Source organism: Arvicanthis niloticus, chromosome 2 (genome assembly GCF_011762505.2).
Source record: "Arvicanthis niloticus isolate mArvNil1 chromosome 2, mArvNil1.pat.X, whole genome shotgun sequence".
NCBI classification, from domain to species: Eukaryota; Metazoa; Chordata; class Mammalia; order Rodentia; family Muridae; genus Arvicanthis; species Arvicanthis niloticus.
The window spans coordinates 105,259,770-105,283,527 of record NC_047659.1 but is presented as its reverse complement, the minus strand read 5'-3'; the positions used below and the strand labels follow the sequence as shown (position 1 = coordinate 105,283,527).

Below are 23,758 nucleotides of genomic sequence, written 5' to 3'. Positions count from 1 at the left end.
TCAGATTCCTGCCTGAAGCCCACTTCCTTGTCCTTGGCCAAAATCAGATTCTTTCCATGCAGCCCATTTCCTAAAGAAATGTATCTTGCCTATGTGAAACACATGGAGGTTCCAGGAAGCCATCTGGGCAACTGTTCTCCAGAAGGGAGCTCATTCATTCAAACTACCCTTCCCTTGTAGACTATCAGGTCATGAACTTTCTTCTAAAGTTTCTGTAGCAGGCAAAGGAGGCATTTGTTAGGAATTGGTTCTAATGCTTTGCTTTACTTTGACCCCCTCCCCCACCAAATCGGGAATCAGTATGTCCAAATGCTGACAGTCTTTGTCCCCAATTGGCTTTTGATTGATCAATAAAGAGCCAATGACTTCTAGGTGGGCAGGATGAAAGAGGCAGGACTTCTAGGTTCCTGGGGGAAGAACACAGGGAGGAGAAAGAGAGGGTGTCCAGGAGAAGGGATAGGACAAACCACGCAGGGAAGGAACAGGAGGGAGTAATGGCTGAAATGTAGGTACAACAAGGAAAGACTCTTGGAAGGATTGACCAGCAAAGATAGGGGACTGCCTAGAAGGAGTCAGGGAAGCAAACATAAAATATGGATTTAGGAGGTGTTAAGCCAGGAATACTGGAGGGGAGTGCTTGCTGGCTTCCGGAGATTTAGAAGTGCTCAGCCGTTGAGCTAGTCAAGGCATGTCAAAATTAAGCTGGCATATGCATATCTTTCATTTGAGAATCCAGAGAGCTCTTGGGCAGGTTTGCTTGTGGGGCCCACTGGGAGCCAAAGCGGTTTAACTAATTCACCACTACAGACTTTGGGATATCTTACACATGTGTCTGAGTGCATCAGTTAGAGAGTAATACATTCATACTCCTATTATAACTCTTTAATGGGAACTAGTCACACTGGTTTGCCTGACTTTAAAGGGATGACAAAGTATATGGCAAAGCATATACCCCTCTTTGGACTGGTAGGAAGAGGAAATACACACACACACACACACACACACACACACACACACACATTGGGAAGAGGGACAAAGAAATTCAGCAAACCTCTTACATCTTTGTCTGGGGTCCTGAAGTGAGATTAACGTTTACATAGAAGGGCACACACTTCTAAGTGGTCTTCATCAGGGTGTTGACTTATTTATCATCAACCCATTATTTTCTAGGGTTTGATTGCATCCTGTAAGGTAGTCTGTTGGGGGTTGACTTTTAGCAGAAAGCAGCTATCAGCTTTGCAGCCATCTTGAGCCATATACCCTGACATGAGACTTGTATTACAATAGCCTACAACAGCTGAGCACACTCTAATAACATCTTGTTTTAGATACCCAGGACTTTCCTTGGGTGTGTGAGATTAAAGGTGTGTGAGATTAAAGGTGTGTGACTTAAGAGTGTGACTTAGAGATCAGATTTAGAGACAAGACCTAAGGGCATGACTTAAAGGCGTGACCTAGAGGCATGGCTTAGAAGTGAGACATATAAAGGCGAGAGGCAGACAGAAGAGAGATGAGAGAATCAGACACTTTAGAGAGAACAATTTGGAGTAACAGAGATTCAGACACTAGGAGCAGGAGTAGACATTAGACACTCGGAAGAGAACAACAAGGAGTACAACTAGGAACTAGGAACTCAAGACTTGGGACTTGGACTAGGAAGAGAGACTGAAGAATAAACGGGATTGAATCACACTCTGTCTGGTCTCCATTCTTCGAGTCTGTTCTCACTCTCTCTCTTGCTGAACCCCGACCCGAGGACCGGAGTGGCAGCTTGGGCCGGTATACAGTGGCCACCAAGCATGGAGTGGAGAGGGCCTCAACATTTTAGGCCGCCCAAAGTGGGGCAGCCTAGGCCCCAACATTTTTGGCCACCCGAACATGGGACTAGTGCGGTTCTCAACAGTAATCTGACAATTTGTAAGAACTATGTGAAATCTCTTAGGAAGACAAGGTCCTTCTGCTGATGCCCTACTCTTCTCCAGCTTGAGATTCCTAGGGAAACCCCCTCCCCTTTGTCTGGGGGGGTCCATTATTTCAATAATTTTATAGTCCCATTGAGAGACCCACAGAGTTTCTTAGAGTATCTTCCTTTCTGCCAGGCAGTTTATAGTACCAACCTAGTCAACTAGTGACTGCAAACTTAAGAAAATGATGTGTGTTACAATTTATTCCAAATCTGGGTAGCTTAAAATTACATTGAATATCTCTGTTTTTTACATATACGACCTACCTGATCTCCACCTTGAGGCTCTGGACCACTTATTGTGTCCTTTCACAAGAACTAAGGAAGAATCCACATCTTGGTCATTTATATGGCTGTCCCTGAGGCTATTGTACCATGGCCTGTTCCTTGAGTTGAGGTCTCCCATTGTTGCCCCTGAACACTGTATCAAAATGAGTAAGCAAGAAGAACAAGGAGCATCAGCAGGATGGAAGTCCCTGGGCTTTTGTGATCTTATTGGGGGAAGATCTAACCCAAAACTTCTTTTGCATTTTATGAGTTAGGAGCAAGTCACTAGCCCAACCCACACTCAAGAGAAGAGAAAGACACACGATTCTGAATATCAGGAATTGAGTGACCTTTAGAGTCACACCAGAAATTATCTATGCCAAGCACTGCTGTAAGATTGGAATCCACTGTATAGGAGACACAAAGTAACTGCATAACCTTGGACAGTTCTTAGTTGCCTTTGGAGAGGAGAGGAGACAATAGGGTGACAAGAAAGTGTTACATTGGACAGAGGTGTGATAGAGACAAACAGAAGAGCTATTGGTTTTGAAGTTAGCAGCTCCATTCTGCCAGGGCTGTTAAGAGGTACACTGTGAGCTCTGTGATGGTGGCAGAGAGTGATGGTAAGAAGAATGGAGAGGTAAGTAAACCAAGTATAGTGTGCATCAGCAATGGGACATAGCTTTTTGTTACTGAAGCACAGGGGCTGATGGGAATGTTGGGCAAAAACAAATCTGCATTATGAAGGACACAGTGTGGCATCTAAATGATTTTGACGTTGTGGAAAGCATAGAGTCTTATCAACGCTATAGTATGCTGTTGCCTACAAATAGCAGCCAGCTCTCCCGAGTCCTGCCATGTAAATTATCTTTCTCTCATCTGTACAACTGCCTCTCAGAGCAGATTTTATCATCAGCTGTATTTAAACAGAGCTAGTCTTTTTTTCCTCCTAAATTTTGTGGCTAGGAAGCACTCGGGGAGGGGGGTGTTGATGCCATCGTGGCTGCAGGCAGCTATGCCCCTATCCTGATCTGTGCTTCCTAGAGGCAAAGCCTCTCCCACAGTCCTTGCTGAGTCCTCTAAGCATTCCTCTGGATTGTTTTGGAAACAATCTCTGCAAGAAATGAGAAATGTGTCAGCAATGGTTTTCTTTTGTGCCTCCTGTGCTTCTCTCTTTGATTTCTCACTTCCAACTAATTTATACAAAAGCAAATAACAGGAAAAAAGATGCAATTACCTTCAACGTTGACTAAACTTGCACCTTCAGTTCCCCAAATGCTCTAAAGCTAGTTAATTCTAAGCATGAACATTACATTCATTTTCCCTCCCGCCGTGTGTGTGTGTGTGTGTGTGCTAAAAATGCTAAACTGAAAATGACAGACTTCCCGTTTATGAATCTTTTATAAGTACAGTAAAATGTTTTCTACTAACAATGTAGGCTCAATGTGCATACTATAACATCTTATCACGACAAAAAAGACAACACCTCTGCATGCAACATTGATCTTTCCTATATTACTGACTAGAGGCTGATCTTGAGTACTCTCAAGTACTCTGAGTTGCATAGCTGTGTTTTAAGCTAGGAACATAAACCGTGTTTTGTATGCTGTATTAACCGCACCAATGAATTTTACAGTTTAGACACCTAAATAAGCTCATGGGCTCTCTAATTGTAAGAGTCTTATATCAAGGTGTGGTAGTTCCAGATTCTCCCAATGTGTATCCGAAAAGACACAGAAGTCATGTATGACTCTGATTCTAGGTCTGACAAAATTGTAGCTGGGAGAAAAATGGGGTCCATTTCACTGCAAGTAGCAATAGACACAAACAGTCTCATTTTGTTAATATACATATTTTAAAAGTCTATACATTTTTTTAAAGTTTATATTTTAAACGACTGCATTATCTAGTTTTATCATTAATCTAGTTTTTTCTCTTGGGCAACGCTGTTCCAGTAGTATATGCATGCAGAGAGCTTTTAAATTGTTCTTTCCTTGAGGTGCCATCGTCCACTCTACAATTCTTGTATATTTGTGTTAACATGAAATGGGTTTGTTTAGCCAATGGCCACGTTTCCCTTTAGAGAAACAGCAAGCAGTCGCTTAAGCAGCATTGGGTCATCTGTGTATTTTCAGCTAGACAGTCAGCAGGAAGAGCAGGCCGTTGCCTTGGGAAACGGCAGACGGTTGCTTTGGCAACCGCCTTCCCGCAGTGCGTTGTGGGCGTGGCCAGGGTGGCTGGGCGTGGCTTTGCCAGGAGGAGGGCAGATAAGAGGAGGCTGCGGGAGGCGCGGCAGGCGTGGCTGGGAGCGCGGCGCTGAGGCGGGTTCGTCTCTCCTCAGACCTCTGTGAAGGCGGTTGCTTGGGGCGAGAAGCCCAGGCACTGCTCCCCGCTCTCACGCTCTCCCCGAGGTACCTCACAGGCGCCACCATGACAGGCGGCTTCTGCGTCCCGGTACTCCTGTCCGTCTGGCTCGCGGCGGCAGCGGCTGAGGGCCTCGAGCAGGCCGCGCTGCCGGCCGAGGAGAGCCGTGTGCAGCCCATGACCGCCTCCAACTGGACGCTGGTGATGGAGGGCGAGTGGATGCTGAAATTGTGAGTGTCCCCACCCGTCCCTCACGTCGCTTCCTCCTCGCGGTGCCGGCGGTCCTACCGGGGCTAGACCAGGGCCGCGACGCCCCTGCCTGCCAGCACCTGCGTTGGCGGGCTGCGGCCTTCGAAATGAGCATGCGCACATTGCCTGCCCTTAGCTGTCAGGCTGCGGATGGAGAAGCACAGCCTTAGCAGTTTTCACCATTCTTACTTTAGGCCAAAAGTGTTTTAGAAATGGAGGAGACAGTTCACCAGGGGGAGAAGTCGGGAAGGGGTAAAGAAAACCGTGACTCCTTAGAGGCATAGCCATATTAGAAAAGGAGCAGCTGTTCAGGGATGCATACACCTAGGTAAGGTGTGTTGAAATAAACCATTGCAGAAGGGAAGGAAGACCAGTTTGTGTGAAATACCACTTTTCCTTTTGAAGACCTTGAGATGTCATTGTGGAGCAAAAGCATAAACACGGGTAGCTAAATTAAAAAAGATTATTTTTAAATTCTGATGCCATACTATTTAGAGGTAGGATATTTTGAGTCAGTATCAGAATTGGATTGTGCCAATGGCATAAAGAAAGGGCAATAACAAATAGTCCCCTTTGAACAACAGAAGTAAATGGTGGTAACCTTCCCATGCTTGAAGGTTATGGGAAGCTGTCAGGACAAAGGGAAGGGATTTATGTTGACTGTAATATAAAATTAATACCAGGGAAAGGGGACAGTCAACTGAAAAGGCTTCATAGACTCATGGGCATCCAGGGAGAATTAAAAATGTCTGGAACAAATTTATGAGACCACATTACCAAAGCTCCTGGTCTCAGGTAATACAGATTTATCACTGCCATTTGGTAATTAGTTTTATGTTGAGGATAGAGATATTCTCAAAATTGTATTTTTAAAAAAGTTTATCCAAGGCAACATTTTGATTTCTTCAGTTCAGATTGCAAGTAGATGCCCGAGATCAGGGTTAAAAATATGTAAATTAAAGAACATAATGGGTATTTATCCCTCAAACTATGGAGATATCTAGACTTCAAAATGCAGTACTCCTGTTAAATCATCAAATCAGTGAAACTCTAATGCTATGGATATGAATACCCTATTTGGATGGAAATGAGGTCATATCCTATTCGAGAGAAACACCCTTTTCTTTTTTTGATAGGGTATCACTATGCATTTCTGGCTGGACTGGAGCTGGCTGTGTAGTGGCCTCCAAGTCACAGAAACTAGTCTGCCACTGCCTCTTGAGTGCTAGAATTAAAAACAGATTAATGTTAGTACTGCCAGCTTGCAATATTTTAGAACTTTGAGAAACAGCTTTTGTCAGCTATTTCTATAGATATTACTATCATTTCAAAGGTGTTTAGCCAGATGGTTTTCTAGTTAGACTGAGTGTTTTATGTGAAGTGTGAAAACAGTCTCAGTAAAAAGGCCTCAGATCTCATGCTGTTAACTCCTTAGTGGTTCCTTTTTGAATTTTCTTTTTTTTTTTCTTTTCTTTTTTTTTGCTGTTTAAGGAAAAGAAATAAGAACAATAAAACTGAGATGATTGATTATAAGTCCCAGTAAGCTTCCAATTCAGTGCTGGCTAACAACTCCTGGATGGTTGCTATTTTATTGTTTTAAAATGCCCCAGCCTAGATAGCTATAATCTATTCCTGGGACTTGCTATGTGTCAAGCTGCATTTTTTACATACATACATACATAATACATACATACATATGTACATACATACATTCATACACACATATATACATACTGCATTTTTACATACATACATGTATGCATATGTACACACATATATGTAAAATTGTTTCTTTCTATTTTTTTTTAAATTGAGACAGTGTCTTATAAATGCTTCAAAATTGGTAGGCAGGAAGTAAGGATGGAAAGGAAGGAACTTATGCTATTACATTCAGCTTCTCTATGGATATCAGAAACTGGGTTCAGAAGACTTACTGTGCCTCCTGTCCTTTTTTTTTTTTTTTTAATTTATTTTCCTGTGTTACTGGATGACATTCCTCATTGTTTGTATTCTCATAATCACTATAGGCCTATTATAAATACATTTTGGAGTGTTTTTTTCAAAATAGCTACTCTCCCATGTATATAAGAGAAGCCACACTGGCATGAGGACCTGAGTTCATCTCCCTAGTGACCATGTAGAAGCAAGGTACAGTTAACCATGTCTATAATTTTGACACTGGAGAGCTGGAGGTATACTCTCTGATACTTGTTTCTCAGCTAGTCTGTTAAACAGGTGAGCTTCAGGCTTAGTGAAAGACTCCGTTTCAGAAAAAATAAGGTGGAGAACAATTGAGGAAGACTCACAGTGTTGACCTTTTGCCTACACACACATGCATGTATATGTACAACCACATACAAACATGCACACAAACACACTAATATTCATGTAGTACATGTGCTTATATGACCTCTCAAGTCAGTGCTTTTTCAGATGGTCTGGTCTTATATTTCAAGATTATTAGGACTGTAGGTAAAATGTATTTGTTTTCTGTAAAGAAGTGAGTTAGAAAGCTTTGTGATCATATTGGTAAAACTTTGACAACATTTTAAATTATTATTCCTCATTTGCTCATATACTTACACTCTTTGGGAATCTGCTTTTGTATCTCGTTATACAAAGCTCTTATGATACGGTTCGTGTCTATATTGGTATTAATCATTTGCTCTTAAGTCTTAGCAATGTTTGGGTGCTTTGAGACATGAAAAGCTATTACAAAATTTAATTAGTGAAATTTTCTTTGTATTTTAAGGAATCAATGTTTTTGGGCCTTGGACTTGAATTTTCAGTTTTGAAAATTATTCTGTTTGAGAAATACCTGTTAAAATGAACTTGTAATAATTCATTATATTTATTTTGAAACATTTTTTACAAAGCTGCAAAATGACCTTTATTACTACTTGAATTTCTTTCATGTTTGAGGTTTGTCATATATTCTCCTTTCCTCTTACTTATTTTTATGAATTATTTTATAGTGTTATTACTCATTTCTTCTCTCTCACTTTAATTGGTTGCTATCCTTAAACACCTTCTAATGCTATCTTTTCTTTATTTATGTTGGTTTTTATATTACTTTTATATTACTTAATTACTTCCTGACTTTTTTTGTATTTTTTAATGCTTGTCTTCTGTTATGTTTCTTTTTTAAAAAATCTTCATTTAATTTATATTTTTATTTAAAAATTTTAATTTTTCACATGATATATCTTAATTATATTCTTTTCCTCCTACCATCTCTTGCTTTTCTACTTTTCTACCCATACAATTTTGTGTGTTCTCTTTCTCTCTTAAAAACCTAAACAATAAAGTCAACAAAAATGAAAATAAATAAGTAAATATAAAAAATCAATTATACAAATAAATTTAAACAAACCAAAAGTGCTCAAAACAAAACAAACAAACACACACCCCCAACCATAGAGTCTGTGTTGTATAGGGTATACCCTGGAATATAATTGATATGCTTAGTGACACTTGATTGGAGAAAACTGATTTTTTCCTTTCCCAACAGCTATCAGCTGCTGATAGCTTCTTGGTTAGAGGTGAGATTTTATGTACACTTCTCCTTCTCCATGCTAAGGTTTTATCTAGTTTGAACCTTGTAGGTCTTGCACATACTCTCATAGTCTTTGTGAGTCTGTATGTCTATCAGTCTGCTTGTTTCCAGCAGACACTGTTTCTTCTGGCTGTTGCAGTTTTAGGGCTGAGTGTTTCAAAGTCTCTCACTGTGCATGTTGTGTAGTTGTAGGCCTTCTGTGATGAGTTATGAGTAGTGCTCGAATTTACAGCTATAGCAATATGTCATTAGGAGTCATTTTATTGCTGTGCTCCTTTAGCACAGTAATAACAGTAGGTTTTCCCATAGAGCCTATGAGACTTATAAAGTCTCAGATTCTTGGCCACTTTTGAAATGTCAAGAATCGGTTCTATTTCATGGACTGGGCTTTAAATCCATTTAAAAAGTGGTTAGTTATATCTAACATTTGTTCCACTATTGCACCAGTATATCTTGTAGGCATGTTGCTGTTGTAAGTCTTGGGGCTTCTGGCTGGGAGTTAATGATAGCTGTTCTCCAGTAGTGTACAAAGTACCTCATGAACATTGGTCAGTAGGGGTGAAGCTGCTAATTGGACACTTCAGCTTGATTTCTCCATTTTTTGATGTTATAAGTACGTGGTGTCTTCAGCAGCAGGTTACAGAGGGTAACCAGTAGGTTTGGCAATAGTATGTGATGTTTGGAGGGTCTCTGGGATTCCTTTGGCCTGTGACTCAACAAGATGTAGCCCACTTCTGGCATTGGAGGTTTTACTTTAGGTATAAGATGTTTAGTTGGGACATTGCCTCCCTCACTATATGGTTACTTTATCCTCTACTTTGCTTTCCCACCCTCCTCCCTGATAATCCTATTCTAGTTCTGTTGACACTTTTGTTCTTTTGAAACCCAAAATATGCAATATTATTCATTCTCTGTAATGTTCTGGTGCCTCCCCCTCCTAATCCAAAGAAATGTCTTGACATCCATGTAGCATAATTTTGATCTGCTTACCTATATTATTTTCTGGATAAAATATATTTTTAAGTGAATTGGATTTACTTTTATAAAGGAAGTTAATTTTTATAAAGCATGACTCTGACTTTTTATAAATTTTTATAAAGCATGACTCAGTTGCTCGTGTATCAAAGCTTGGATGAGCTACATGGTTTTGTGGCTATATGCCTTATTTCTGCAGCAGCTCAAAGTTTTAGTATTGTTTTTCCAGTGTTTTTCTTATACCTGTATGAAAAAATGTTGACTTGCTCATGTCAAACAGTTAAATTTCCCATAGTTAATCAGCTTGTTGTATTTTATTGTGTGCATGTTTAAGAGATAGTGACTAAATGGTTGCTTGTTATGTGTCAAGTATGGGGGTGTGGATTTGGGAAAATGAAGGTGAATGAGATACAACCCTGATTTCAACCAACTGTCTGTTGTGCTCTGAAGGTGGTAGCATGAATAGCATTCAACTACTGAGCAACTGCTTACTGTGTACTAGACTTTTAAAGACATTTATCAGTGGTCTTTAATGGGACAACCCTTGTCATTTTGGGCTAGATAGCTCTTTGGTATATGGGAATGCTTGATTGGCTGGCTCTGGTTTAGGTTCAGCATCTCTACCGATCAGCATCACATAAGGAAAGGCTCTGTTCCTCAGGAAGCAGGGACCCAGCCATGTTTTCATCATCTCTAGTTTCTGTATATGACAAACATTATTGTTGTAAGCTTATTTTTGATACTTAATGTTTGAATAAGTGCCCCATCGTCCCTACAGGAAACCCCCTTTTTACAATACCGTGTATATCAAGCATAGCTCTAACCACATCTGGTAAGTATGAATCTGGCTACATGCCTTTGTATTACGTATTGTGTTTTATTTTTCCACTATACTATATACTTTATATAGAGGGATAAGATTTCTTCCCGGTTTAACTCTAGAGTCTTTCTATTAAATAGCAAGTGCTCAATGTTTTTTGACTAAATGAGTAAGTAATACAATTTAACATTTTACTGAGTATTTTCAAAAATACCATTCAAAGAACTTCTCTGTGTCATCTCTCATTTATTATTGCTGTTATAAATGTGTGTGTGTGTGTGTGTGTGTGTGTGTGTGTGTTTATGGCTCAATCCTGCTAGTCTCTGTCCTAGGTACAAGCAATGAAATAATCATTGCCCCTGGGGATTCATTTTGCCTGGGAACATACTGTTTCCTCACTCAAGCAGGTGTTAGAGTTTTCATACAGCTACAGGTTTTATTCTTTACACAGATGATTAAATGTTAGGCAGTGGCCTTTGCCCTTTGTTGTCTCCCAGAACTTTAAATTAAGACTAGGTTGTTGAAGGCACCATATACTTTAGACACAGGGTTGGGAAGAGCAGAGCTGGAACTAACCTGCAAGCGTCTTTCCTCTGAGTAGTAGTCCTGCTAGTGTCTAAAGGTGCTGTGCAAGCTGCCAGAGAGAAAAGCAATCAGTAGTCTTATCCAGCTGTAAAACACAGAACTACAACAATGACCAGCCTGCCAAGATAGCCCTAAGAGTACAGTAGTAACACTAATATCTTGAGAGTAACTAACACTTAGTCTAATTAGACTTAAGGTCTACTCAGCAGAAGGGGATTTATGCCTAGTTTTGTCAACCTAGCCAATGAAGCTTGATTGGTGAGATTATAGATTTTGGAGGAATGTCTGTTACTGCCATTTCCTAAGGCAGTATAATTTTTAGCTGCATTCTAAATACTTATTCCCACCCCTTATGAAAAAGAAACTTTTTTTTTAGCTGCAGATGGAGACCATTACAGAAATGCACAACTGGTCTAAATGTAGAGAACAACGGACTATGGTTTGCCTAACCTCAGTTGATACATCTATAGCACAACTCCTGTACCTAAAGTTCAGGGATCATAACAAAAGAGGGGACAGAAAGATTGGAAGAGCCTGAGGAGCAAGGCATCTGCTGTGAGATGGTGTCTTCTATATATTGTGGGGAATATATATTCTGCCAGCCTTAAAGCAGGACGGTTGCTAATTCCAAACCATCCTAGACTGCAAGTAATTTCAAGGCCATTGTGGGATCTCTTGGGCTATATATAGAAAGACTCTGTCTTGCAAACTAAGAAAGTATAAATCAGAGACCAAGAATGTGGACATAGGTTTGATTATAAGCAGTTAAACAAAGAAACAAAAAAGCAAAAGCAAAACTTGAGATTTGGCTAGTTTATTACTTTTCCTCCTTGGTTTCCATTTTATAGGCATGGTGTGTACAATGATAAAGACACACACACACACACACACTGTTCTCTATCCCCTGGTGTTGTAATTTATATGTTACAACATTCACTCATTGTGTGGAAACAATTTAGTGTTACCAAGTTTTAAAATATATCTTACTCATTTTCTCAATATCTTGACTTTATTTTGTCTTAAAAGTTCAATTTAAGAAGACTCACTAAGTTTGTTCTAGTTGGTAGCTTCCTGAAATATATTTCTTCTTTTCTCCTTAAATATTCTGTTCCATTTTTTGAAGATGATCGTCTTATTTGTGTTTTTTATCTTCTAAGTATCATTAAACCAAACAAAATGTTGCTCTACTTGTATCTATGTATTTCTTGTGACATTGTGAAAATGTTAATTTTTCTTAAAATTGTGTCATGTTATTATTTTCAAATAGAATTCCAGCATATGCTGTTTTTTTTTAATTCACATAGTTTATATTAAATAGTGCCCTGACATCCCTCTAAGATGGTGGTTCTCAATCTGGGGATTGTGACCCCTTCAGCTAATCTATCTCAAAAATATTTATATTAAAATTAATAACAGTAGCAAAAGTTATAGTTATGAAGTAGCAACGAAAATAATTTTATGGTTGGGGTCACCACAACATGTGGAACTATATTAAAGGGTCACAGCATTAGGAAGGTTGAGAACCACTGCTTTCAGACCTGTAAGGCTTATTTAATTAAAGTCCTTCTACTTTTAAATTTTATCTTGCTTTCTGTATTAGTTTCCTCAGACTGCTATAAAAAAATTAACACCATATTGGAGCTTAAAATAACTGCAATTTATTCTTTCATAGTTCTGGAGATGACAGACCTGCAGGTGTCAAAGTGTAGCAGGGTTGTTAACTCTGTAGACTCTGTGGGACTATCCCTTCTGTACTATTCTTAGTTTCTTGTTGCTTCTGGTGTGTGTGTGTGTGTATTTCTTAAGTCTGCTTAACTACAGTCCTTGCATTCAGTATTGCATAGCATTCTCCCTATTCTCTGTCAGAGCTCTCTCCTCTTACTTTTGTAAGAACTATTACTAGATGTGGGCCCTGCCTTAAATCAGGATGATCTCTTTGCAAGATTTCTAATTTAATGATTTGTATAATGACCTCCAAATAAAGTCTCATTTGCAGGCACCAGGACTAGAATTTGAACACATAATTTTATAATTATATTCATAATTATGATTATAATTTTATAATTATGAATATAATTATAAAATTATAATTATTATTATAATTTTGGGAAAATTATTTAATCCATACATTTTAGAAGTTGACAATCACTCTATTCCTATTTTAACATCTTGAGATTCAACACTAAGAAAAGCATCTCAGCTTTACAATCTGGATGGAGTGTGTGTGTGTGTGTTTTATAGTATTTTTTATTGTTATTTGTTCATTTTTTGAGACATGGTCCTACTACTTACCACATTCCTTTGACAATAGAGGGCATTTCTTTGAACCTGGAGGAGGCTGACCTCTAGTAAGCTCCAAAGATCTTCCCATCTCTGATCCTCAACAGTACTGGAGCCATAGTTGCACACAACCACTCGTTTTTGTTTTTCACATGGTCTAGAGAGTTGAACCTCAGGTCTGTATGCTTATACAACATTGCTCTTACCCAGTAAACTATATCTCCCCAGTCTGTTTTCTTTAAGGCTGTGAAGGTGAAGACCTTCTTTTACTCAGTGCTAGATTCTTCATGTATACCATTTTCCTGCTTAGATTGGAACATTTGTTAACCCTTTCTTGGCTGATTGTTCTCCGTAAGTCTTGGCACAGATGTTCCTTTTTCTGTAGGCCCTTATGAGATGCAATTACCTATTTCTAACTTAACAATACATGTAAAAAGCAGAGTTATAGCTTTAAGGCCAAGATTCTTAATGTTTTAAAAACTATTGGTAGCTCTTTTTTCCTTGGACAAGTTAAGAACTTTCTTGGGTATTTATATACTTGGAAACACACTAGGGGACCCAGTAAGTGACAGGTCTCTGGTCTCTGCCTATCATTTCTGTAGATTTGAGAGATCTGAAGTTGGCTTGGCTAGTATTGGGACATCCTTGAAGATTATTTTACTTTGGGTGTTTGGAACATACTTGCCTCAAAGATCAAAGCTAGGAGATAAAGCTTAATTCATTTATTTTTAAAAAATCACATGGAGGAAATGTTTTATATGTTAAGATTATTTTGAAAATATTCTCAAATTTTTAAATAGAATTAATATTTGTACATAAAATCATAAGGGGGAAATATACTCTTGTTTTTCTATAACTTTGGAAAGCTTGCTTTTATTCTCCCCTCTAGCAAAGAATTTATCTTTGAATGTCCTATTAATTTTTATAGATTTTGCTTCATATATTTTGTGTTGATTGGTTCTTCTGGTCTTATAGTTATGCTCCATGGTGTCCATCCTGCCAGCAGACTGATTCTGAATGGGAGACTTTTGCAAAGAATGGAGAAACACTTCAGATCAGTGTGGGAAAGGTGGATGTCATTCAAGAACCAGGTACTGTATATATGATCTATAGATAGGAATGTTTAGCAACTGCTTACTTAGAAATTTTCATGTATGTAGAAAATTTGCCAAGTAGGATGTTGAACATACCAGCTAGAAGCAACAGACCACATTTTGAAATATTTGTGTCTATGTGGGTGTTTATGCATTTACACACATATATAATACATATACACATATGTTTATTGTTATTACTATTTGTTGATACATGTTACGGGAGATATTTAAATCAGTGGCATTCAATCAGGCTTTTTTTAAAAATTTTTTTATTGGATATTTTATTTACATTTCAGATGTTATCCCCTTACCCCATTCCTCCCACCCTGCCTCCACCCAGGAAACCCCTATCCCATCCCCCCTCCTCCTGCTTCTATGAGGATTGCCCCCACCTATCCCCCCCACTCCCACCTCCCCACCCTCGAATTCCCCCACACTCAGCATCCAGCCTTCATGGGACCAAGGATCTCCTCTCCCACCTATGCCTGACAAGGCCATCCTCCCCTATATATACAGCTGGAACCATGGGTCCCTCCCTATGTGCTCCCAGGCTGGTGGTTTAGACCCTGGGAGCTCTGGTATTGTTGCTCTCCTCATGGAGCTCATTGTTGCTCTGGTATTGTTGCTCTCCTCATGGAGCCACAAACCCTTTCAGCTCCTTCAGTCTTCTCTCTAACTTTAATCAGCGGCCATGTTCCCAACTAGCCTAGGCCTGCAGCCACAAGCAGCTGCTCAGTTTATGCTGTCTGCTCAGGTGACCAGAGACACCTGCCCTGCCACCCACAAGATGCCAGCTTTTATGCTGTCTCCACAAGGCTGGTCTTAGCCCAGACCATCCCACCATCCACACGGGCTCGGTACAAATGAGACTCAAATGCTTAGATTATTCAAAGGCTTTATATATTTGGTAATGCTCAATAACAAGATGCCCACACAATCAGAGGTGTAACCCAATTTATCAACTACTTTGACTGCTAGAAACAGGTACATGTCTGCTTCTCTCTCTCTCTCTCTCTCTCTCTCTCTCTCTCTCTCTCTCTCTCTCTCTCTCTCTGTTGCTTTTTCTCCCTCTTATTTTCTCTCTCTTGTGCTCTCTCCCCTAGCTCCTCTTCTTTCTCCTCTTCTTCTCCTTACTCCTCTTTTTCCTCTCCTTACTCCTCCTCTTCCTCTCCTTGCTCCTCCTCTTCCTCTCCTTGCTCCTCCTCTTCCTCTCCTTACTCCTCCTCTTCCTCTCCTTACTCCTCCTACCTTAGCTCTTCCCAACTTGTGGGAAAAATATCCCGCTACAGATACATTAAGTTTAAATATCATGGTAGTTCACCCATCATGTTTTTAGTGTGTTAAATCTGATTTCCCATGGCTTTTTGTATAGTTTTTTTTGAATCGTGATCCAGTCAAATTTCATAACTTGAATTTTGTTGTTTTTTATTTCTCTCAATCTGGATTTATCCTCTCTTTTTAATGGCATTAATATACTTAAGAGACTAGGCCATGAAGTACAGATGTTTTCTTATGGTAGTAAATTATTTTCCTGTTTTCTATAAACTGGAAGCTCGCTGTCGAGATGTGATTCTGTTCAGGTTATGGAAAGAGTACTCTATAGGCAGTGCTGTGACTTCATGTTGCATCTCATCAGAAGGTCCTGAGTGTCATCATATGTGAAGTTAAGCTTGAGCACTTAGCAACACTAAATATATAAATATTTAAAAAACAACCCCTCCTTTCTCTTTGTGATTTTCTTGCTTTAATAGATACATCATTTGGGGTTTTAGAATGGTAGCCTCCTGAGTAATTCCATGTGACTATGTTAGCTGAAATTTATAAATAGAAAGAATTACTTTTTCCCTTGGGGTGAGATATGAAGACATTTTAAATTCTGAAAAGATAAAGACAATTAGTTACTATTTTTAGTTTAAAAATAACTATTATGCATAAAAACACAAGTTGGGTTTTGTGATAGAAAAATTTAAAATATGGATGTTTTTGATTTTTAGTAGTATTTTTTGTACTAGAATTTCGGTTTTAGCTACTGCATCCATTTATAAGAGGAACAAACTACCACAATTTGTTTTCTTTTTTTTTAGTAGATGGTATTCAGGGTAAACTTGTGTAAGATCCATAATTTATGATGGATTTCTTCAAAATGCAGCTATTCTATGTTCTTGATTGTCTAAATGACTAAGAATAACTAATGGTCATTAATACTAGGTTTTTAGTTGAGGACAAACTAAACTTATGATGGTCCTGTAAGATCTTACTGCCGAAGGGTAGTAGATGTAGATACCTTAGTTATTGTGTCTATATTCTGCTAAATTCACAAAACAACATATCACCTGAAAATGTTTTGCAAAACATAACTCTATCTTTAAGTAATACATAATTGTATGATACTGCCTATGGTCTTTTAAGTTTATAATTTTACTTTCAATTACTAATTTAATGGTTTTACTAATGTTCTAATAGTGTTTAGAAATAATCCTGGATAATTGAATTTAGGTATAAATGATTTAGAAATGGCTAAGGAACACAGATATGACTTCTGTTCAGCTTACATTCTAATAAAGGGAATAAGTAATAATAAAAACTAAGGGGAAAACAGATAAAAATTCAGTAGTCTAAGTATCTAGCTACCTTCTTCCTTCCTTTGTTCATTTGTTTCTTTCTAAGATATAAAGGGCAAGGAAGGTCTGTTTACTAACAGAAAGAGATCTTGATAAAGTAAGACAGCAGACTTCAACAGTCTTTGAGGGAAGAATGTTCAGGCAGAGCAAATACCATGTGCCAGTTGGACTACCTTGAAAAATAGTATGGCCAGTGGGCTGAGGATAGCCAGGAACTAAAGTAGTCTTGTTGGCCATTGCATCAAGTGTGCATTTACAAAGTATATTTGGAAGGATGGTGCTAGAGTATTTGAGTAGATACTTGGCATGACTTACATTTTAGAAGAATTCCTTTAGTTGATATGTGAAAAAAATGATAGGGCTCAGAAATGGAAACAGGTAGTATAGTTGAGAGATTAGGTCAGTAAGCTAGTGTTAAGAACATGGTGGATTAGAAGTCATAATGATTATATTTATGGATTTGAGACTATGATTTCCTGATAGATGAGTTATAAGATGTATTGAGAAGATAAGAGTGAAGGATCAGATTTGGGACAGAGAAAAAAATCTTTACCAGATATACATCTGTCAGAGTTAATATCCAAAATACACAAAGAACTCAAAAACCAAAACAATGACACAAAAACCAACTAAACACACACACACACACACACACACACACACACACACACACACACACACACACACGGGCTGGGGAGGGAGAGAGACAGGGAGACAGACAGAGAGACAGTCAGTTGGGGTATGGAACTATATAGTTCTCAAAAAAAGAAATACAAATGGCTGAGAAGCAGTTTTAAAAACATTGAACATCTTCAGTCACCAGAGAAATGCAACTACTTTAAAATTTCATTTTAATTACTCATACCACCCAGGATCAAAACAACAAATAATCCTGAATGCTAGGATGGATGTGGGGAAAAGGAGGTACTTGTTCACTGCTGATAGAATGCAAACCAGTGTTACCTACTGTCAGTATGGATTTCAGAGAGCTAGAAATAGATTTAACACACAATCTAGCTATACCACTGGTGCATATAACCAGAGGACTCTCTGTCTTACTATAGAGATACTGCTTATTCATATTCATTGCTGTTCTAGTTAGAGTAGTCAGGAACTTGAAAAAGCCTACTGTCTGTCAGCTGATGTAGAGAGTACATCTTATCTGAAATCATTCTTAGTACTAAGTTTATATAAAATCAGTATTCTGACTGAGCAATTGAAATACTACTACTCATGAGAATATTACTAGATATTTTTATATAAATCTGTATTTGTTTCAGATCTCCATTTGTGTACTCTTTTATCTAGGCTGACTTACCCTTAGGAGTTGATTGCCTTTGCCTTTGCATATCACAGTACAGCTCCTGACATAATCTTGTCCTTCCTCTAAGCTTTTAGTTCTTCTTTAAAATGAGTTTTAGATAAATTTTGTGATATGAAATTAAACTTTTATATATTCTGGATTAATACTCCACCTTTTATTTTTTCTAAATTAAACTCAAAATTCGGTGGCAGAGTTTTGGTTAAGGTGTTTCCATTAGAAAGTATCTTGAAAACTAATAACTTGAAATGGCTTCACACAAAAAGATTTATGTCCTTTCTAATGCTGTGCTGAAGTAGTATTTTAAAACAGAAGTTACAGTAGAAAAGGCATGCAGAAATTTTGAAAGACTATACCCAAACTTAGTTTTCTCTTTGCAGGTTTAGGAGTGTACCTCCTTTTGTAATTTTTTTCTTTCCTTTCCTTTTTTCCTTTTTTCCTCTCCTCTCCTCTCCTCTCCTCTCCTCTCCTCTCCTCTCCTCTCCTCTCCTCTCCTCTCCTCTCCTCTCCTCTCCTCTCCTCTCCTCTCCTCTCCTCTCCTCTCCTCTCCCCTCTCTCCCCCCCTCTCCCCCCCTCTCCCCCCCCCTCCCCCTCTCTCCCCCTCTCTCCCCCCTCTCTCCCCCCCTCTCCCCCCCTCTCCCCCCCTCTCCCCCCCCTCTCCCCCCCCCCCCCCCCCTCCCCCCCCCCCCTCCCCCCCTCTCTTTTCTTTCTCCCTGAGGGGATCATGTCAAAGGAAAGTGGTACTGGGGATTGAACCCAGTGCCTCACATGTGATAGAAAACCACTACATGAGCTGTATCTCCAGTCATCCTTTTAAATTTCACATTTTAATTCTGAGAAAGCAGAGAGGTTTTGCTCTAGGGTGAGATCAGGCAACCTCTTCTGTGGGGAGCCGACAGAAGGTGGCTATCATCCTTGTAGCCATCTTGAGCCATATACCCTGACAAGAGGCTTGTTTACAATAGCCTACAACAGCTGAGCACACTCTGATAACATCTTGTTTTAGATACCCAGGATCTTCCCTTGGGTGTGTAAGACTTAAAGGTGTGATTTAGAGCCGAGACTTAAAGGTTTAACTTAAAGGTGTAATTTAGAGATAAGACTTAAAGGCGTGACTTAAAGGTGTGACTTAAGGCGTGGCTTAGAAGTGATACATATAAAAGGCAGAGGCAGACAGAAGAAATTATTAGACACTTGTACTTGGAAGAGTACTTGAGACTTGAGACTTGAGGCAGGTAACTTGGAACTGGGAAAGAGACTAGCAATTTAGAACTAGGATTAGGACTTGAGACTTGGTGCCGAAGCCTAGGACCTGAGACTTGGTACTAGGAACTAGGGACTTGGAGAAGAAGAGAGACTGAAGAATAAACGGGATTGAATCACACTCTGTCTGGTCTCCATTCCTCTGCCTCAAGCTGCTCCAGTCCTCGGGTAGGGATTCAGCAAGAGAGAGAGAGTGAGGCAGATGTGAAGAATGGAGACCAGACAGAGTGGTATTGGGGATTGAACCCAGTGCCTCACATGTGGTAGAAAACTACTACATGAGCTGTATCTCCAGTCATCCTTTTGGTTTAGGAGCTTCTGGAGCCTCTATGACTGACAACTTCTTAGGAGATAATTCACCCTTCTTACTAGGATTCCCAACTAATGACTTTATGGTTTCTAGGAGCTTCATTTTCATACTCTCATATTCCACAGAGTGTTTATCATGCAGGAATGGCATTCCATTGAACTTCCTCTGAACAGTATAGGTTCAGCTGCCTGTCTTACTACCCCTATCAGGAGCAATGGTGTTGCTCTTGGCAAACGCAACTCTGATTTGGCCATAGTCTGCTGACTACATTAATGCATCACAAGAATTTTTACCCTAGGTGGGACTAGGAAGCTTCTACCCTTTATCAACTTCTAAGACCCAAATGACCAAAGTTTGATTCTATAAAAGTTCACCTTGGGGGAACTAATACAAGACTTCTTTTTTTTTTTTTTTTCTTTTTTTCTTTTTTTTTTTTTATTAGATATTTTATTTACACTTCATATGGCATCCCCTATCCCCATTCCCCCCCACCCCCCTTAGGAAACCCATATCCCATGCCCCCTTTTCCTTTTTGCATTTATACATTTTTTTAAAAAGAATGTTAATCATAGGCTTTATAAGTTTGGAATTGTTCAATCAGAGGTGTAACCCACTGACCGACTTAGATATAACAACTATCTTTGACTGGTGGAGATACATGAATATCTGCCTCCCTGTCTCCCCCCTCTTTCTCTCTTTCATCACCTAGCTTCTCCTCTCCTTCTTCTTCTCCTCTTCTTACTCCTTTTCTTCCTCTCAGTACTCCTCCTACCTTATCTCCTCCTACACATCACCCTTCCTGTTAAAATGAAACTTTTCTCTCAAAATACAATTAGAGCATAATTATGCCAATTTGTACCAGTGAGGTACAGGATAGTCCTAATACCCAGTCTGTCCTTTTGTTGACTAACCAGCTCCTCTGTCATCTATTCTAACTAAAACATTTAGTTCTGAACCTGGATTTAGGATGAATGTTAGCTGACGACCATCCACTCAAATCTTTTCTCTTAAGGTCAATAGCTATAGCGAATACAAGACTTCTTTACAAAACAGTGACTGAAGGAGTGAAGGGTTACAGGCAAATGTGGATGTCCCTAAAGCAGCCACACTAGAAGGTGTGCTCCAGCAAGGATGATGACTTTCTCATGACTGTGTAGAAGGGAACTATTTCCTTAGTCTTTCCCTGCCTATATACTCTAGCTCTTTCCTAAGGCCCATGCAGTTAGGGAAGAATTCTGTACAACTGGGAGGAGTGAATGGATATTCTACCCCTCATTCTGTGAGGAAACATAAATAAGTCAGCAAGCCCAGCCAGGATAATAAGAATTATGTAAATACAGGTTTATTTTACAGAAATGATGAAAACAGATTGTCAGTGCTTCAGTGTATCAAATTTCAAGTGACCCAAGAGATAAAAAATTAGAACAGCTGATTTGTATAGATGGCTAGTATTGTTCAGCAAGAGAGGTAGGTAGAAATAATAAGTGTTAAAAGAATGTATGTTATTTTCCCGATATGTCCTTTCCCTCCACTAAGTACAGGTACCCTTCTAAATATAATTGATTTGCAAGTCACATTTATAGGATAGAGAGTTGTTTTACAGTCATCATGAGTTGGGTTTGCTGTTTTGTTGTTTGTATAATGTCCCTGTGAAGCCATGATTGTGATGCATGAAACTCTTTGCCTTTGTGAGAACACAACCTACATTCCTCATCGAGGTATCTTCAGGAACTACCAGGGTTCTTCAAAGAAGTTTCTTAGTAACTATTTGCTGAATGAAGGAGACCTTTATTCTGTTTACCTTTACATATGGATAATATGACATCATATGTATTTTATGTTTAGTAAAGAGTTGCAAAAAACAATGAAAACAAGTATGATTCATGTACAATAATTGGAAATTTTATAAATAAACAAAATTATGTAAAACAATTAGGATATTAAACCTTTTAAAATAATCATTAATGGAATAGAATAGTATAAGTGTCTTTATATTATTTTATTTTTTATTTTATGAGATAGGGCATCACTTTAGTTTTAGACTGGCATGAAACTTGATATATAGGCTAGGCATTCCTCAGATTTGTAGTGCTGGAATTACCAGCCTCACTGGGCCTGGCTTATATTTTAAACTTTGTTTGTTTGTCTGTTTGTTTCTGAGACAGGGTTTCTCTATGTAATCAACCCTGGCTGTCCTGGACTCTATTTGGTAGATCAAGTGGGCCTCAAACCCACAGAGATCACCTGCCTCTGCCTCTCAAGTGCTGGAATTAAAGGCTTGCTCTACCATGCCTGGCCTAGTTATTTTTATTTTTAAATGTTCTTTTTAGTTTTATAAATTTATTCTTAGGGACTTTCATATATTTATATAATGAAATGTCACATCTACCCTTGGATTCCCTCCAGATCCTCAATATATCCTGCTTTCAACTACATGTATCTATCTTTCTTTTATTGTTTCTCTGTGTCTTGCTTAGTAACTTACTAAGTTTACTTATTGCTACCCATATGTTCATGGATGTGGGGCCATCTACTGTAGTATGGACTGTGGAAAGAATTTATAATCCTAACAAGCCCATATAAAAGACACAGAATCTAGGTATTTTATTCATAAGCCACAACCCTACATTGGGTAGACTTAGTGCTATACTAACCTATTCCTCAGCTATAAAGTCCTTTGTTACTTGCTGTTTCTCCTGGCTATGCAGTCCTGGTCTGCGGAGACTTCCTTCTTCCTCCTCTTCCCTGTACCTGCAACCCTCTAACTCAAACCTCTAGTCCCACCTTTCTTCATCCACTGCCCAGTCATAGGCTCTAGCCTTTTATTGATCAGTTAAATTGGGAAGAACGTTCACATAGCATCAGTTTATGTATGTGAGGATCTACTTGTCAGGGGATGGAGGTTAGGGGGAACCACATCTTGAAAAAACAGTAATTAGCATTAAAATTCAAGCAGCATCAAACTAACCCAGTACATTTCCCTCTTCTTGTCTAAGTAAAAAAGTTCTTTCATTTATAATAGTAAACAACATACAGTAGGAACAATTATAAAACAATTTTAAAAACTATTGGGTAAGAGTTACATTCACGATGTGCCATTTATTTTTGGCAACTTAGATAAAGTGTATTATCATTTATCCTATCTTGATGAATTCAGACTTCTGTATCTAAATCATTTTCTATCCTAACTTGTATTACCATCCTAGAAACATCTTAAACCTAGAACATCTTATATCCTGAACATCTTAAGCTTATACTAAGACTATATATCTATCTAGTCTTCAACACCACCAGAGATGTGAGAATGAATAAATATTACCTAAGTATGCAGTAAGCACAGGGACACAGCTTCTAAAAATTATAGAAAGGATAAAGTCACCTGACTACCTGGATGGTCCCCAATATTCTCTATGATGTTGGAGCATCTATCTTCATCCTTCTGGCCCAGAATATCTAATAGACCTTTTGTAAAGCAGGGATTTTAAAGAACTTGTTCATCCCGTCTTGACAGAGCTTGGCAGTCTGTCTGTCTGCCTATGAAGTAGTGCATTTTCTTTGCCTAGTGGCTAGCTTGCCACAACTGAAGCAATGCCATATGGACACTTTTGATGCTCATCATCTTTTTTGAAGTCTAATGGTGTGCTGCCAGGAGTTGACATGCCTCAATGTTAAAAAGCCCTTAAGTTAATAAAAAACATCTTTAAATGCTGTATTCTACGAGTCTCTGAGATTATTGAAGACCATCTATGTATTCATAGCACATCTGAACAAGCAAACATTGCCTGTCTCCAGCTACCTATTATCTGTACAACCCAGGATGTATATTTCTGTGATAGTCCAGACTAGGGTCTAATATGACCATGAGTATTATTGACTGACATTCACTTGCATCATTTAATTATCCTAAACCATATGGAAGAGCAGCTATTAAAAGGACTGGGGCTAAACTTTGTATTCTTAAATGAGTTGTATGAGCAAACTACCTATACAAGAGTTGAAACATATTATGTTGTAACAAATTAATTTTAAATTTTGTATCAATATATAAATATTTGTGCCAATGAAAACTTTAAACCTATAACAATAT

The 23,758-nt window shown here is 38.7% G+C and overlaps 1 protein-coding gene across 1 annotated transcript in view; it reads left to right on the top strand.

The window, feature by feature from the left end:
* Positions 1–4,440: 4,440 nt before the first annotated feature.
* Positions 4,441–23,758, top strand: part of Tmx4 (thioredoxin related transmembrane protein 4) — a 43,930-nt gene continuing 24,612 nt past the window's right edge. The window contains exons 1-2 of the mRNA XM_034494982.1: positions 4,441–4,824; positions 14,035–14,150. Coding sequence (XP_034350873.1) covers positions 4,661–4,824; positions 14,035–14,150 — 280 coding nt within the window. The 5' untranslated portion in view covers positions 4,441–4,660. The remainder of the gene's footprint in view (positions 4,825–14,034; positions 14,151–23,758) is intronic.